This window comes from Geospiza fortis, unplaced genomic scaffold (genome assembly GCF_000277835.1).
Source record: "Geospiza fortis unplaced genomic scaffold, GeoFor_1.0 scaffold327, whole genome shotgun sequence".
NCBI lineage: Eukaryota > Metazoa > Chordata > Aves > Passeriformes > Thraupidae > Geospiza > Geospiza fortis.
This window is the reverse complement of record NW_005054410.1, coordinates 895,824-911,541: the sequence shown is the minus strand read 5'-3', so window position 1 is coordinate 911,541 and position 15,718 is coordinate 895,824. Positions and strand designations below refer to the sequence as shown.

The 15,718-nt window shown below is 42.5% G+C and overlaps 1 protein-coding gene across 3 annotated transcripts; it reads right to left on the bottom strand.

Annotated features, from left to right (window-relative positions):
* Positions 1–10,859: 10,859 nt before the first annotated feature.
* Positions 10,860–15,020, bottom strand: CALCB (calcitonin related polypeptide beta). 3 transcript variants are annotated; one of them, XM_005426312.2, is made up of 4 exons: positions 14,929–15,019; positions 14,514–14,645; positions 11,630–11,817; positions 10,860–11,330 (listed from the first exon to the last, which is right to left on the bottom strand). In XM_005426312.2, exons 1-3 carry the CDS (start codon positions 15,012–15,014, stop codon positions 11,655–11,657), a joined length of 381 nt encoding a protein of 126 aa, XP_005426369.1. In that variant the 5' UTR covers positions 15,015–15,019; the 3' UTR covers positions 10,860–11,330; positions 11,630–11,654. The 3 variants fall into 3 exon arrangements, with proteins under 3 accessions (XP_005426369.1, XP_005426370.1, XP_005426368.1); XM_005426313.2 differs by having other exon boundaries at positions 11,630–11,814; XM_005426311.1 differs by lacking the exons at positions 10,860–11,330; positions 11,630–11,817 and adding an exon at positions 13,166–13,704 and having other exon boundaries at positions 14,929–15,020.
* Positions 15,021–15,718: the final 698 nt, after the last annotated feature.

Here is a 15,718-nt window from a genome sequence, read left to right as displayed (position 1 = left end):
GAAAGAGCCAAATTTGGGAGGAAAACATCAAGGTCCCTTGGGAGTGCAGGCTGCAGGCAGCCTCAGTCAGGCACAGGCTGAGAAGAGGGCCAGTGATCCCAAGCACCATTCCTGTGGGATTTCCACAAGCTCACATTACAGTCTCAGGCACACATAACAGGGCACCAAAACAGGCAAGAAACACTACAGAAATCACCCAGCCTCTGCCACAGCCAGCTTCAAGCAGCAGCTGGGCAGCAACCACATCCCATCATGCAAGGATGCCAAAGGCACTGGAGTCCTTCCACAAAAAATGGGTACTCTCCACATTCTAATGCTGTCCTCCACCACAGGACAAAATCAAGGCTTTGCCTTCCAAAATAAACAAGCTGAATGGCTGGGTGGCTCGTGTGCAGAAACATCTGGACTGGATGGGGAATAACATACAGAAAACAGCCAGCAAGAGTGTCAAAAGTTCAGAGAAGCAGGAACTGAACCTCATCCTATTTCAGCCCTATAGGCAAAGATATCACAGAAAATCAAGTCAAAAATTGCAAGTTGTGCAGGAGAAATCACAAGTATTTAACTTTTTAGAGTGAATTGTTTCACATTACTTTCCCTGCTCCCAATAAATTGTAAATCTCTTACAAGTCAAGCACAGAGAACAAAGTGCCAAACCCAGTAGACAGCCCCAGTCACCAGGCAAGAACAGGGAAGCCTCTGACAGTGGCAGCACATAAATATGTACAGTTTCAGGGAAAAAAAACACTAAAGGTTTTCCATGCCTCTGTCTAGCAACACGGTCTCACCAAATGGAGCTATCAAAGGTGGGATGCACATCTGCTATAGGAAAGGCAAAGACTGCTTTACACTGCACAAAGTTTACAATTTTGTATTAAATTTCAATCTGCAATCTGCAATCAAGCTATGTCTCAGTCTCCCACAAATTACTATCAGGGAAAAAATGCCTTTAAGCAGAGTGCCATTCTCCAACAGCCCTATTCTTTGATATCCAGTAGCAAAACAACTTTTTGGATGCTTACAATAATGAATCAGATTAATTTGCTACATTTTACTCTAAGATTACAAGACATCCTAATAAGCTGTACTTCATCTTTAATGAAGAAGAAAAATGTTGTAAAAAACTGTAAATTATACTTTTTAAAACATTGCATGTTGAAAAAAATATTCTATGACACTTGATGATGAAGGAAACTCTGCACCTTGTTCTTGATAAATTTCAGCTAGTATGACAGCTCTTAGCAGCAACCACCACCAGAAGCAAGCCAGACATCTGAAAGGGGACATCAGCTGAGTTAAATTATTCTGTGTATTACTATACACTAGGATAATTTATATTAATATAATGTTAAAAATACATTATATTAGATGTAAAGTCGCTTAGTGAAAGCTTGAGTGCACCAGCTTTTCCTTGGATCATTATTGCCCAGTCCAAAATGCTGCCCTGCTTATATATTAATACTCTTTTTTTTCTCTTTTTCGTTTTTTGCAGGGTTCTGTCTCACTGAGCAGACAGCACAGATAGCACCCAATGAACAGCATTTTATAGCTCATGTTTCTCAAACCTGTGGTATTACCCACTGCTTTGCTCTTGGATTTTCTCATAGCACCTGCCATCACTACCCTGCTGGAGCCCAGTACAAATCTGAAGGGACATCATGATTCTCCTTGCCAGGGCTTCTCTGCCACCAGTTGCTACCAGCAACAAGACTATCATGACCTAATGCTGCACATTTTGTTGCTCCCACCAAAGTTTAGAATGGGGTTTTGGAAAACTAATTTGCTTTTGGGAAGGTGGGAGGTTTGGATTCCAAATTCATTCTACAGAGGGGTTTCTTCCTCCTCCAACCCCCAATGTAATCTTTCCTCCAGAGCTGTAAGTGAAACACTGCTTCACTCACCGTCACTATTGGCAGGCTTCAGCAGACACTCCCTCCCAGCACCATCCAAAACTAAGCCTCCAGATATTGTTTGTTGGAAAGACCAGTTCAGTTTTATAGACATATTTGGCCTCACCATCATAATTTTTTCCACTCCAGCTTCTCTGCCCATGCTGGACACCCTCTTTTAAATTTCCTACTCACATTAACACATCCCTGGTCATTCTTAAACCCCGACAGCAGTGGGAGTAATGTACCTCGAGATACCTACTTTGGGATGAGGCTGTGCTGCTCCTCAGCTTCCAAAGGCCAGCTGGGAAAATGCTTCATGGGCTAAAATTGTGTTGCTGGTACACACTGTGGTTTTGGAACCTGGCTGATGTATTCGGTATTCTTGTGGCTATGTGAGACGTTTACTATGAGGCATCAACACATTTAGGCCAACAAGCTCAGAGATGTGCTTCTCTTTGAAGATGTGCTTCCTTTAAAAATGTGTGGAAGTCCATTGCTTTGTAGCAAAGTGCTTGAATGTGCTTTCAATGTTATGTCCATGGAAATAGAGCCTGCACTTTAGTGGGGTTTTTGAAATTAGATTGACTATTCAAGATGAGCCATAAATTTCAAGGTGAGTTTGGTTGACAGCTACCAAACATGATTGTTCCAGTCCTTTTATGCAAAGACTTGAATTTTTGCAGATGCTTACCTGAGAAAACAGGCCAGGTGCACAGCACAGGCACTCTCATCTTCAGGGCTGTTTACTATGAAAACTCTCTCTGCATCATTCAGGACCCAATGAATAATTCAGCAGAGTTTCATTACTCCAGCAGTGCTCTTTTGTTTACTAGAATATTATCTTGTGGTTCAGCACCCATCTGACTTTAGGCATAAAGCCTGTGGAAAATGTAGAATTCCCAAAGGCTGGAGGGAATCCTTTCTGTGATGCAGGAGTCATACAAACTCACAGCACCTCTGATTTTCTGCTCAAGAGAGAAAGCCAACTGCCATGAGAAACTCAGCATAAATTAATCCATACATACAACTTGTGTCCTTTGCAGACTGGCAAAGTTATCTCACTGGCTTACTTGGAACTGAAAACAAAACACACTGGAATTTGGGGAGATGTTCCAGAGAGCAGGTCAGGATATTCTGTTCCACTTACACACTTAGGGTAAGGTCTGTGAACTTCATTTCAAAATGCAAACAAAGTAAGGATTGGTCTGTACCCAAAAGTTTCCCAATGTCCTTCTCACACAGGTATTACTCTGGTGAGACACGTGGCTTGTAACACAAAATAGACCAGGACTATCACAGAAATACTCTGTGAGGGTGAGGAAAAGTTCTCAAATACTTCCACCAGACCAGCTAGACAAGGGAAATCTGAAATCTGTGATTATTAGGCTTGATAGCAACACTCCTCTGCCCATGAACTTACCTTTGACCTTTTCCATTAAAACAGTTCTCAGTAGTTCTCTACAAATGGTTAATGATAGGAGCTCCTGCAGAAAACCATATTATTACTGAACTAATCTGGATTAAAAATGGGAAGCTTATACTGGCAACTTCATTTATATCAATAGCAATATGAATCATTTCTTTTCTTTTAAACCATCAGCAAAACGGATAAAAATCCAGAAAGGCAATTCTGATTTTCAGTCACTTTTCTTCAGAAAGAGAAAAAAAAATCTGTTTGAACTTGAGTAGCAAGTGCCATTTTATGTGAAAAGAAGAAAAGTTACTCTGGCTTACTCACATCTCCTGGTAACTGAGTTTTACCAGAGGCTTTCTGTGGCTCCTGTGCCCTCTAGCTTCTAGAAGATGTATTTACCAATCACTCCCTTAACTTGAGCAAGTTTATAGAGTTTTCACTTTTATGCAGTCACTAAAATCCTGCTAAAACAGAAAGTGACACCTTTCCCTCTCTTCCTCCCAGATATAACTTTAACCTGAGACTGAAATGAAGACATGGAAATATTAGTCTAGATTTTTGTTTACCTTACAGGCACTTCATACTTCTGTGGTGATATAAATGGGCTTTGTAGGTACACATTATATTAATATCAATTTAGAGTCCTCTGTGAGGGCTGTAAAGGAGATTCACAGAATTCACAGAATTCACAGAACTCACAGAACTCACAGAATGACCAGGTTGGAAGAGACCTTAAAGGTCATTGAGTCCAATCCATGCCCCAACACCTCACATAAACCATGGCACAAGTGCCACATCCAGGCTTTTTTTAAATACATCCAGGGATGGTGACTCCAGCACCACCCCGGGCAGACCACTCCAGAACTTTATCACCCTTTCTGTAAAACACTTTTTCCTAATGTCCAACCTGTATTTCCCTTGACACAGCTTGAGACTCACCAGATTCAGCTCACCAGAGAAATGCCAACCAAATTGGAAACAGCAATGTTGAGAAAAAAGTGACTTGTGAGACATAAAGGGCACTAAATCAGGTCATTATATGGCGTACAGCAAAAAGCACCTGATGCACAAGTGTCAGGCTGGAGACTGTGACACCCAGCAGGTTTCAGGTTGAACTTTTGGTACAAGAGCAACACCTGGCTGGGGAGGAGAATTGGCCATAAGAAAAGATAATCCTGGTGTCCCACCCTAGAGAACCCACAACAATCTGAGAGAAAAAGCAGTTTTCTTGGAGTTTAGGAGGCTGATGGAACATGATCAGCTTAAAGCTGGCTGGCTGTGAGAGACAACCCAAGTTAATTTTATCTTGGCATATCATCAAAAGCACCTGAAGAACCAGAAATGTTCTTCACCTGTCAGATTACAGGTCTTTGTAAGAGTAGAGGCTTGACCTCCAATCCTCCCTGCCACATCACTGCAGTGGCACCAGTGGCAGCCTATGAAGTGCAGCTTCTGCAAATCTAACAAGAGATAACAAACAGGCAATGAAACTTTTGTTGAGGAGAAAGTCACCGGAATAACAGAATAGGGACACAAATCCTACCAAAATCTTCAGTCACAAAGGCTTTTCATTAAGTTAAATACTAAATGTGTGCGGCTTTAAAATACACAGTTATAAATCCAGTGCTTTGACACTGTCTATTGGGAAAAGGCGCAATAAAGACATTTTGTTTCTTCTGAGAACCCAAGTCATGAAGAAGAAGCAAAGGGCATCTTCATATAATACAAAAAAACCTTTTGTCCACTGAAGTGTGCAACCTTACCAAGACTAAGATTAAACTAGAGATAGCCAAAGCAGAAAGTTTATGAAAAAAATCTTTGAGCTCACTTTCAATGTACATAAAGTGCTTCTGATGGCTTGGTTTCTCATCTGCTTATCTGTAAGCCTTTAAACAAAAACTATGGCAGTTTTCATTTAAGCTCTATATTTCCAGTATTTGAAGGTCAGAACCATTTCCTTTTTCTAAATAACTCTCTGCTTCTATTGCATTAAGAACAACAATCAATATTAATTTTCATAACTAATTTAACTCTTAGATAGTATCTTTAATTACAGAACGATAAAGAAGCACTGCATTAACTAAGAAGGAAAACCTTCCTTGGAAAATGTACACACTCAAGAATGACCCTGGCAACATTGTCTTCTTCAGCCTCTCTGGCAGGATTGATGTGCTAAAAAGTTCCCCTAAACTACTAAGACTGCTCCATAAATAAAATTTGCCTGTCCACATGGAATTCACTGAATTGTCATCCTTCCCCTGATGCACTTTCCTGGAATTCATTCCCAGTAACAGGCCATTCCTACCTACTACAAATAACAACTTTGATATGGTTCCATGTAAAATCACGGCCATTTCATAAGCTAAAATGGAATTATAAACTATTTATTCAACTATTTTAGGAACATATGCTAACTAGAATAATTGGCTCTTTCCACAACAAAAGACAGTGAAGACCTGTAACAGTCCTTCAAGCATGTCAGCAGAACAATGTGCAAATTAATGTGTCTGACACAATATATTTGGACATTCCAAGTGTTTGCAAAGCTGCAAAACAATTTATAAAGGCTCCAAATAGCCACATGATTATGTTCCTTTAGAGTGGTGGGTTGACCATGGTTAGATTCCAGGTGCCCACCAAATTCACTCTGTCACTCTCCTCAGCTGGCCATGGGAGGGAAAATACAATGAAGGGTTCATGGGATGAGATAAGCACAAGGAGATCACTCAGCACTCACTGGCATGGGCAAAGCAGACTGAACTGGTGGATATCAGTTCAATTTATTAAAATCACATCTCAGTTAAATAATAATAAGTAAAACCAAGTCTTACAAACACTTCCCCACCTCTCTTCTTCCCAGGTGTAACTTCACTCACATTTCTCTACCTTGTTCCTGCCCCCAGCAGTGCAGGGTGCTGGGGAATGAGAGCTGTGGTCAGTTCATCACACGCTGCTTCTGCAGCTCCTTTCTCCACCTGGGGAGGACTCCTCACACTCCTCCCCTGCTCCAGAGAGGCGCCCCTCCCACAGGAGAAACTCCTCCACCAACTTTTCCAGTGTGAGTCTTTCCCATGGCTGCACTTCATGAACTGCTCCAGCACTGATCCCATTCCACAGAGTGCAGTCCTTCAGGAGCAGGCTGCTCCTCATGGGGTCACAAGTCCTGCCAACAAACCTGCTCCAGTGTGAGCTCCTCTTCCCATGTCTCCAGAGGTCCTGCCAAGAGCCTGCTGTGCCCATCAGCCCTGGCAGGGCAGGAGGAGGAGGAGGAGGAGGAGGAGGAGGAGGAGGATCGCTGCTTGGGGGCTACGTACAAATCACAAACGGGGTGGGACTGCTGAGGAACGTACTTTGAGCTGTTTCATTTTCTAGCAACAGTCTTATTACGTGATTATGACAATGGGAAGATGCCATCAGCTCACACCTCAGGCAGCAGACAAAGAACTTCATGTTACAACTTACTTTAAAAGTTTTTTGCCCAATCACACAAAGCAAAAGCATATTGACAGTAGTTCTATCCAAGCACTATAAGCACATGTACCTTTGGTTAAAACAATGCTTGCTTATTTTGAATACAATGCCTGCTTGTAAGCCTTAAAATACAATGCACAGAGCTCCATTATTAAGCTTAAAACTTCCTAATATCTGGTTAGATAAACTTTTCTGCAGCTTCAGAAGTTATTCTAGACAAGCGTTAATACACAGAGCATTATTCTATTTGTTTTTACTTTTCTACTTTTTACATAATTTTTCTGCTGACTTATCACATAGCTATGCTTAGCTCTAATCACAATTCTGCTGTCTCTGAAGCCTGCCTTTTGCAGCTTTCCCAAAACCCTCTAATTTTATAGATTTCCACAGAGGAGGAGGAGGAGGTGGAGGAACTCTCCATCATGCCCAGAGCCTGGGACACAGTGCTGGGGGAGGAGAGGAGCTAGTGACTGCAAACCTGGCTGTCCTGTCCCCTTTCTGTGCTCTGGGGGGACACCTGGGGGGTCTGGCAGGCAGCTCCCAGGCAAGGCTGCCTCGGCACCCACCGCTGGTAATAACACAAATTGTTCCGTGTTTAAAGCCCTCAAGCTCCCCTTTCAGACTGCAAGGCAATTATTTGCTTTCGTGGAGGTGACACTCATAATTTAGCTGGGATCACAGCTCAGCCCCAGCCAAAAGAGTAATTGGTGAAAATAAGAGCTGTGGTGAAGCCAAGAATAGAAAGAAAAGATAAATGTTGCAATGATTCTGATTACTCCATTGAATCCGAAATCTCACAGAGACTGGAAATTTCACAGAGAAAGTGTGACAATGTTAGGTGTAATTTGGAAATGGGAATGATTTCCTTTCTGTAGGTAAAAAAAAAAAAAAAAAAAGACAAAAAAGATGGTACTACACTCCTTGGACATTCTCTGCAGAACTGAAGAATTTTTGAAGGCATGAGGAGCATCCAACGTGGAGAACAGGGAAAGGATGTGGTGCCTTTTAGAACAGTACAGAGACAGCAGAGGTGTGCACCATGCTGAGCCCTTTGAGCTGCAGAGGCAGTGATTGTGAGCAGTTTGGAACCGAGCTGCCAGTGCTCGACCTGGCTGGATCCAGGCTTGAAGCACCCAGTTTATTTCTAAGTATTCACCTGCTCTGAGACAGTTCAGTCTGGAAAAATGCACAGATCCGAACTCTCCAGCATGTTTTAAACTCTTCACCTCTTAGAGATGTTCAATCTGCTAATTAGACATGACAATGCTGGATTAGATAACCAATACCAAAATTTACTACTGCCTGATATAAGTTGCTTTTGGCAGTGTTCAGTGTCAGAAGCAATAACATTAGCTCTGCTCCTTTCTCACACTGCAGATAATGGAAGCTTTCAGGAAGATGAATTAAATTTCACTAACAGAAGTAGAAAAAAAAATTGCCACAGTGGAAGTCCACTTGGGTTATTTCAAAATGATGCTCTATCAGTGTGGGCAGCAATGTCCTGGTGAATGATCCTGAATCAAAACCTGAGTCAGCTCTAGGAGCAGATCACTGCCTGTCCCCTTTCTTTCTCAGAAATTTCTTGTGGTTTTGCCTTTGCTTGCAAAGTACTCTCCCAAGACTTCATTTGCACTCAGATTAAAAAAAATAAAAAAAACTTAGCAGTTAAAGGAAACACACACACACACAGACATCTAAAATATTAGAACCAAACTACAGTCAGGCTGATATTGCCTCATAAACAAGAACACAGACACTCCTGCATGAATACTGAATGCTAAGTCACTTTGGTGCCACTCACATATATTGCACCAATATTACACTTTCCACCAGCTTTGAGTATTCTTAGAATGGCAATGTATTAAAATGGAAAGAAAAGGACACTAGAGACCACACTTTTCCTTTTTAAATACTAATTCCAAGACAGATTTTCACCTGGAGTAGAAGTTTGGGGTTTACTTGGGAGCTGAAAAGTTTGGGTAATATTACCCAGACCAGTACCTTTTAAAAATGGAAGCAATTTCTTCCACTTGTTCACAGCCAGTCAAAGCAATTGACAACCTTCTAGCAGGTTTGCAATTCCTTCTACAATGTTTACAGCCTTAAAACTACCAAATTTTTACTTAAAATATTACTGCTTACAACTCTGCTTTTCTCTAGTTTCAATAACAATCTGCTCCTTCTAAAGCTCTGAGCATCTCAGTTTTGTGGTGAAGGGCTTCTCTCCCTTCACATCATGGAAAAGTTGTTTTGTATTCCCCCTTGCTTCCATAGTGCTCAACCCTCTTTCCTTTACAGGGATATGCACTGCTAAGTGTATTGCATTGATGTGCAGACAGAGATCCTAAGAAATGAGAAATGAGACAGAAGATACAACAGGAATATATCTTGAGGTGGGAAAGTAGTTAGTTCTTTCCTAAGGAAAAAGAAAACAACAATCAGCACAAAAACCATGTATCAAAAGTTTCACCCAAATTTCCAGACAAGGAAAAAGCCAATACTCAAGACAAGGTAAAAACCAGCACCAAGGCTACTTGAATGTTTTATGTGTCAGGTTTGTGCTGTGGTGTGCAATGCTGGTCTGGGGAAATCCCTTGCATAATTTCGTTACACTGAAAAGAGGGACTAACAGTTTTTAGATTAGATGGATATACAGCTGACACTCAATTATGCAGAGCCTCAGGTGTCTCTCAGCAGAGAATGGCTGTAAATGGGAAAAAATAAACTGCCTGACCATTTAGACTTTAAAGCCAGAAGGGGCCTATGGGCATTGCCTGGCTTCTTGTTGAATATGAATCACTAAAATACATGTATTCACCCCAATAACTGTACTTAGCATTCTATCTTTGATAAGATTAAACTGCTGAGTGCTGTACTAGGAAACAAAGAAACAAGGTGCCACCTGTGCCCAAAGGATCTGCAGTGACAGGGAAAGGGGTTGCTGAGGTTGCCAGGCAATCCCAGCATATGACCCCCACTTTGTGTAAAGAAAATCGGGGGGAAACACCCAAAACATAGCAACAAACACTGACAGGCTCCAGAGCTGGCAGTTTGGTCTAACCCAAGCAGGTCCTTGCACAAACACAGGGCAGTGGCTCACCTCCTGCAAGGCCTGCTTTGCACGCTGACTTACCAGGGCTGCTGCTCCGAAGAGTGACCCCGCAGCCAGGAACGAGCACAGACTGGAGTCACTGGGCGGCCTCAGTGTCCCCCCTGGGCTGGCCAAGCTCCTCCTTGTGACACCTGCAGCACAGACACACAGGGACAGCATGAGAACCTTCACCTCTGCTCTGCACAGCAAGGTGGAGCCTCCCTCCCTGGAGATAATGCAGAACCCCCTGGATGCAATCCTGCGCTGTGGGATGTAGGATGACCCTGCTGGAGCAGGGAGGTGGCACCACACGATGCCCCTGTGGCCTCTGCCCTCACCCATTCTGGGACTCATCTGAATTGATGAAGCAGATTTTAGGGTCAGGCTGTAAAGCACGAAACAAATCTAAACAAATATCTGACTCAGCTGCTAAACTGAAGCAGCAGCAGCTTTGAGAAGGAAGTTGGCAGCACCACTTAGAAGTCCATGGAATGGATCCAGCTACCCTCTTCTCCACTCACTCTAATTATTTATCCCTGATCCCTAAATAGACTCTGTCTCAGGATTGCTTCAAAGAAATGTACGTTTCTGTAGCTTCTCTTTCTCTTCCTAATTCACTTTTTTTGACTTTACACAAGAATCTACAGCCGATGTCAGGCCATTTCACCTGAACTAGAGCCTGAATCAAATGATTTTGTTTTAAACTACACAATGAAATTTGTCCCCATGTTTTTACTAGATGTACCTGCGGCTTCATCTTATTTTGCTAGCAGAAGTCTAAGTGGTGGCTTTTTGGCTCATTTGGGGTTTTTTTAATATATATAAAAAGCAGCTATTCTTTCTGCTCTGAACTTTTGACTCAAACCCTAGTATTTATAGTTAATAAGGCCAGAGCAGATCAATGGACTAACTGATCTGCAATGATGTTGGCTTGGCGCCACACGTCTCCAGAAGCATATCCAAATGAAAAATCAGTTTCTCAATCCAAGTGTATCTAAAATACTTTTTTTAATTCTGCGTAAATTCACAAATAATACAATACTGAAGTGATCTCTTTTTTTTTTAAACATACTGTACAATCAGGATAGTTAAGTGTTTTACATCAAGGCACAGCACACTGTATAATACACATATGCCTTGCCAGGCAGCAGCTTAGTATAATCCCCGAGATTTGGCAGTAGGGCCAGGATAAGTAGCATGGATCACATAAGCTGGAAGATAAATAAATAATAGATGCCGTCACATTTTATTTGAAATAGAGTTGCATATAAAAAGAATATACAATAATTTAACTTTAATAACTAGATTCTCTTTTACTATACATAACAGAAGTGTTTTCATTTGTATTAAATAAAACATTTTCAATAGTAGGATGAAAAATTAATCTTTTTGGTGGTCTTGGTTTATGAAGAAGAGTTGCTTCCATTAGAAATTAAAGTCGAGTTTTCAGTTTCATTGCAATCTGTAAGAAAGAAAACCAGAGTTACTGATACATTGACAATGAAATGTTGGTGGTAAAACAATCCAACAATTCCAACCAAATGGTTGTGTTTAGTCAAGGCACTGTGAAGGTGGTTACACAAGCAGAACATCTCCAAAAGCTCTTGTACACTCCTCTTTGTTCTACTTGTAACATCTTTTTTCTTTCCCCACTCTTACTCCCCCTGTCTTCTCAGAGGTGACCACTGCAGGTCTGTTATTCCCCCCACACAACCAGAACACTGGTGATGCCCCAGGCTCTGTTTGGTGCTGTGCACTTACCGGGTTCACGTCACCATTCAGCTCCTCACATCTGGACGCTTCTCCTCCGCCTGCCGAAGGCCTTGGAGCCCACGTTGGTTGGCACAAAGTTGTTCTTGCCCACTGCCCCTGACCTGCTCAGGAAATCTGCCAGGCGGTGGGTCACACAGGTGGCTGTGTTGCAGGCCCTCTTCTGTGCTGTTACACTGCTTTTCAGGAGGAAAAGGAAGAGTTAGCTCCCGCAGCACGAGCCCTGCAGGCAGTCAGACATCACTATGGCCAGCAAAGGCTCTGCTGCAGGACTAAAAGCAGGCTGGCAGTGCAGCAGGCATTTGCACCTTCTGTGCATGGCTTAGAACTGCTAAAAGAAGCCTCTTCATGGTTTTCTGTTTCAGGCTCACTTTATAAAAGAGCTGGACTGAAGACTAAATCCAGGCCAGATTTTCAGCCTCACCTGCACTACTGCCTGCCTCCAGCCAGGGATTATGGGCATGGAAAGGAGCTGAGGAGGTTCAGATCTAGAGTATTTAAACAATCCCCTCTTCCTCCAAAAGCTCACATTTGTATTTTGCTTGAGGTGCTCCTGAGAGGCAGTAGCCAGCACAGATTTTTCACTTGTCACTCCAACACCTGTGCTCCCTAACAGCCAGAAAACAAATGGAATTGCAGCACCAGTGACCACTACAGGAGCTCTGCCAGTGACTCTGACCAGCTGCCTTCAGAGCTGAACCACACAAAGACACTGCTTCCAGGTGCTCAGTGGGAATGGGAGAACCTCTCCTTCCTCCAGCTGGACCTTTGTCTACTACAGAACTCCAGCATGGGGCAGTTCAGACTGTGACAGTATTAGTTCTCTGCTCACAATTCAGCCTACAGCTAACAGTTGTGCTACATGGGGAACTTCAAGGAATATGCATTCACACAATCCTTGCTTGAAGAATTTTCTACTAAAGCAATGAGTTTTTCTTGCAGTAGGAGGGATTTTTCTCAGCTAAGCATCACAAGGCAATTTCTTAATTTTAACAATGAAGAGTTACTTTTACAATCAATGCCAACTTTTTGAAAGAGGCCTCTAATTACAAGATAGATGCAGCGCTGAAACAGAACTGTAAAGAAATATGGGTTTGGCTCTTAATGCAAGACAATCTAAGATAGGTGAATTGTAAATCGACACAAATATTTTAAAGGTACATAAGTTTTAAATATAGTGCAAAGACCTATTGTAAAATAAGAAAAAGACCACAAAATTCTTACCTGGACATGTTCAGCACCCAGTTTTAAACAGGATTACATTTCTAGTTTGTTAGAATGAATAAGTATGAGCCTTCCTGATTTCTTTGCTTCTCAGGGTTCCTACCAACAGGATTGCATGCATGCCTGATTACAGCAGTACATATAAATTTGTATGTAGAACTTTGACTTCTAAGCTCTCTCTGAACTTTTCTAGAAGTTACTAGCATTGCCTCTCTTGAACATTAAGACAAGTTGCAACATTTTTCTAACCTCATCTAGAAATCTCACATTCTAAAACAAAATGTTAAACTAAGCAGATCTAACCCTTATAGAAAAATAGGTTTATTGAACAAGTGCATGGGTAAGCACAAAAGAAAAAATCTACTCATACATTTAGCAGCCAGAAATGAAGAACCTTTTTTAGAATTTTTTTTTAATCAATGTCTAAGAAAATCATTTGGAATGTCAAGGCAGTGCTGATCATTTTTATTTATTTTTTCCCCTAGTTTGATATGCATGTTATACTCTTGGTCTTCCTAACATTAGGTCCATCTCAAACATTCTCTGTCGAAAACAGAATCAAAAGAACACAGCAAAGTTAGCAATCAAAGTTATATCCACATGCATCAGGTTAAAAAAGGGAAAGGGGGAGAAATAAGCATGTCTAGTTGTTTCCCAGGGGCTCCCCATAGTTTGCATAGCGTTCATGTTCCAGGTCACTCAGCACATTCCGCTTCTTGCCAGGAGTTCCAGCCCCGACGTCAGTGCGAGGGTAAGTTTGCAATTTGTGCAATTCTTGAGACAGTTTGCCCAGCACACAAGTACTCAGACTGGCACAGCGTTTGGAAATGGGCTTATCCAGGCTGCAGGGGGGAAAGAAAATAAAAACATGCCCAAAGGAAGAGTAACCTCAAGCATGCACATCCATGCATTTCTTCCCCGCATTAAAGATCTACTGCTAGGAAACTTAAACATTCATTCAAAATAAATCCAAACCCTCCACATCGCATTCCATGCAAGGCAAGTCCATACAAAAGCAGTCAGAAGGAAAACACCATTTGTTAATGAATCCAATTTTGTTGACAAGCAAGTCCATTAGCCTTTTGGATGCTCATACAGTCAGAGGTCAGGGAGCTGAACTTCCCCCACATCCCGCATGCTGTTCAGTGTCTCATCCATCCCCATGCATTGCAATGCAAATCCTGTTAGGATAATGCAAGTGCTCCTGCATGCCTTTGGTCCCAGGGACAGTGGCGCTGCTGCGTGCATCAGGAGGAACACATCCCTCCTGCCAGGGACTTTCCATGCCTTACACCAGCATGCACTTGCACGACAGAGAATCCAAGAGTGACTGAGTAATGCCCTAACACTCCCACTGGGAAGACATACCTTTTGCTGCCATATTTTAACACAACCTACTCATTCAAGCTCAAATCGCCCTCCACTTTCAGAAATAAGAGACAGACAGAGGCAGGTTAACTAGATGGAAGCCATTCTCTTGACACCAACACTAGGATGTCTCTGCAGTATCACCCTTTACCAGTCAGCCATAACCCCAAGAGAACAAAAAGGAACTTGACCTGCAGAGGGTCTGCCCAAATGGCTTTTGCTAAATATCAAACATATAACACTCCCACATTGCTTTTCTGCTGCTCAGGGCTGCAGTCCTTACCTGTTCCCCTCGGAGGTTTGCTCCAGCTCCTCTGCTGTCATCTGTATGAACTCCTTCACCAGCGCGTTTAATAACCGCCGAGCTTCGTAATCACTGAGAGCCACTCGGTCCGTGAGGGACTCCAAGCCAGGTCTGGGCAGAGGCAAGGGAAACAGGGTGAGTAAAGCCCAGCCTGCTGCAGGGAGAGGGGTTTGGCAGGCTGTGTGTCATTGACAGTGCCTTTCAGGCTGTGAATGTGCGAGCCCCGATGCGCTCTCCTCACGCGCAGCGTCGGGAGGTTTAAAGATGGAATCAAAACAAAAAGCAGCCACCTTTCTCCTTCACCGCGATCTGTTTCCCTCCTGGAGCTCTCAGGAATATTAAGCATTTTCATCCCATTCAGACAGAGCACTCAGCAACAGGACCAGCTTCTTACCTGACTGGGGCTGCCTGGAAGCTGTCCATCTGGCACACAACCAAGGCATAAACAGCAAGGAAAGATGAAATCTTCAGCATAACCATGATTTCCTCTCTACAACAAAGAGGTACATCAAGCAATGGCTGTTTTCCAACCCTCTACCGCTCTATATCTTTAACTCACCTTTTTGTTTATTGTGATTATTGCTATTGTGCTTTAGTTTTCTCAAAATTTTATTACAGCTTGGCTCTATTACAGGGCAGAAAAATGTGGCTCTTCAGACCTGCAGCTATTTGCATTCAATTTAAAGCAGTTTTCCTATAACTGGTAGAAAATATGTTCCTCTGACTACTGCACACAATGTCACAGCCAGTGTGCCCGACATGGACAGATACAAATCACAAGGAAAAACCATAAGTGTTTAACATTTCTGAGAACCAAGAGCCCTTGTTAGCACTTTACCTGAAGCTGCTTGCTTCTTGCCAGCCGGCACACTAACACACCCCAGTTCAGATTACACTAAGAATTAAGTAATTTCAATAAACACTTCTACTCTCAAACCAGAGAACAGGGTAAGTTAAAAATCAGTCACAAGCACAAAAGCTGTAAAAATATCTATTACTGAAGAGTTGGGATACACCTCTCTCATAACATCAGTGTCTTGCACTCCAAGGAGCGCATCACAACCACATTATCCTCATTTTTGCCAGCTCCCGGTACTCGATGGGAACCATGACCCCACTTCCAAAGGACGCCCCTCTTTCCCGCGGCTCCCCGGCCGTGACCTTTGCCGCAGCACTTTGTCCTG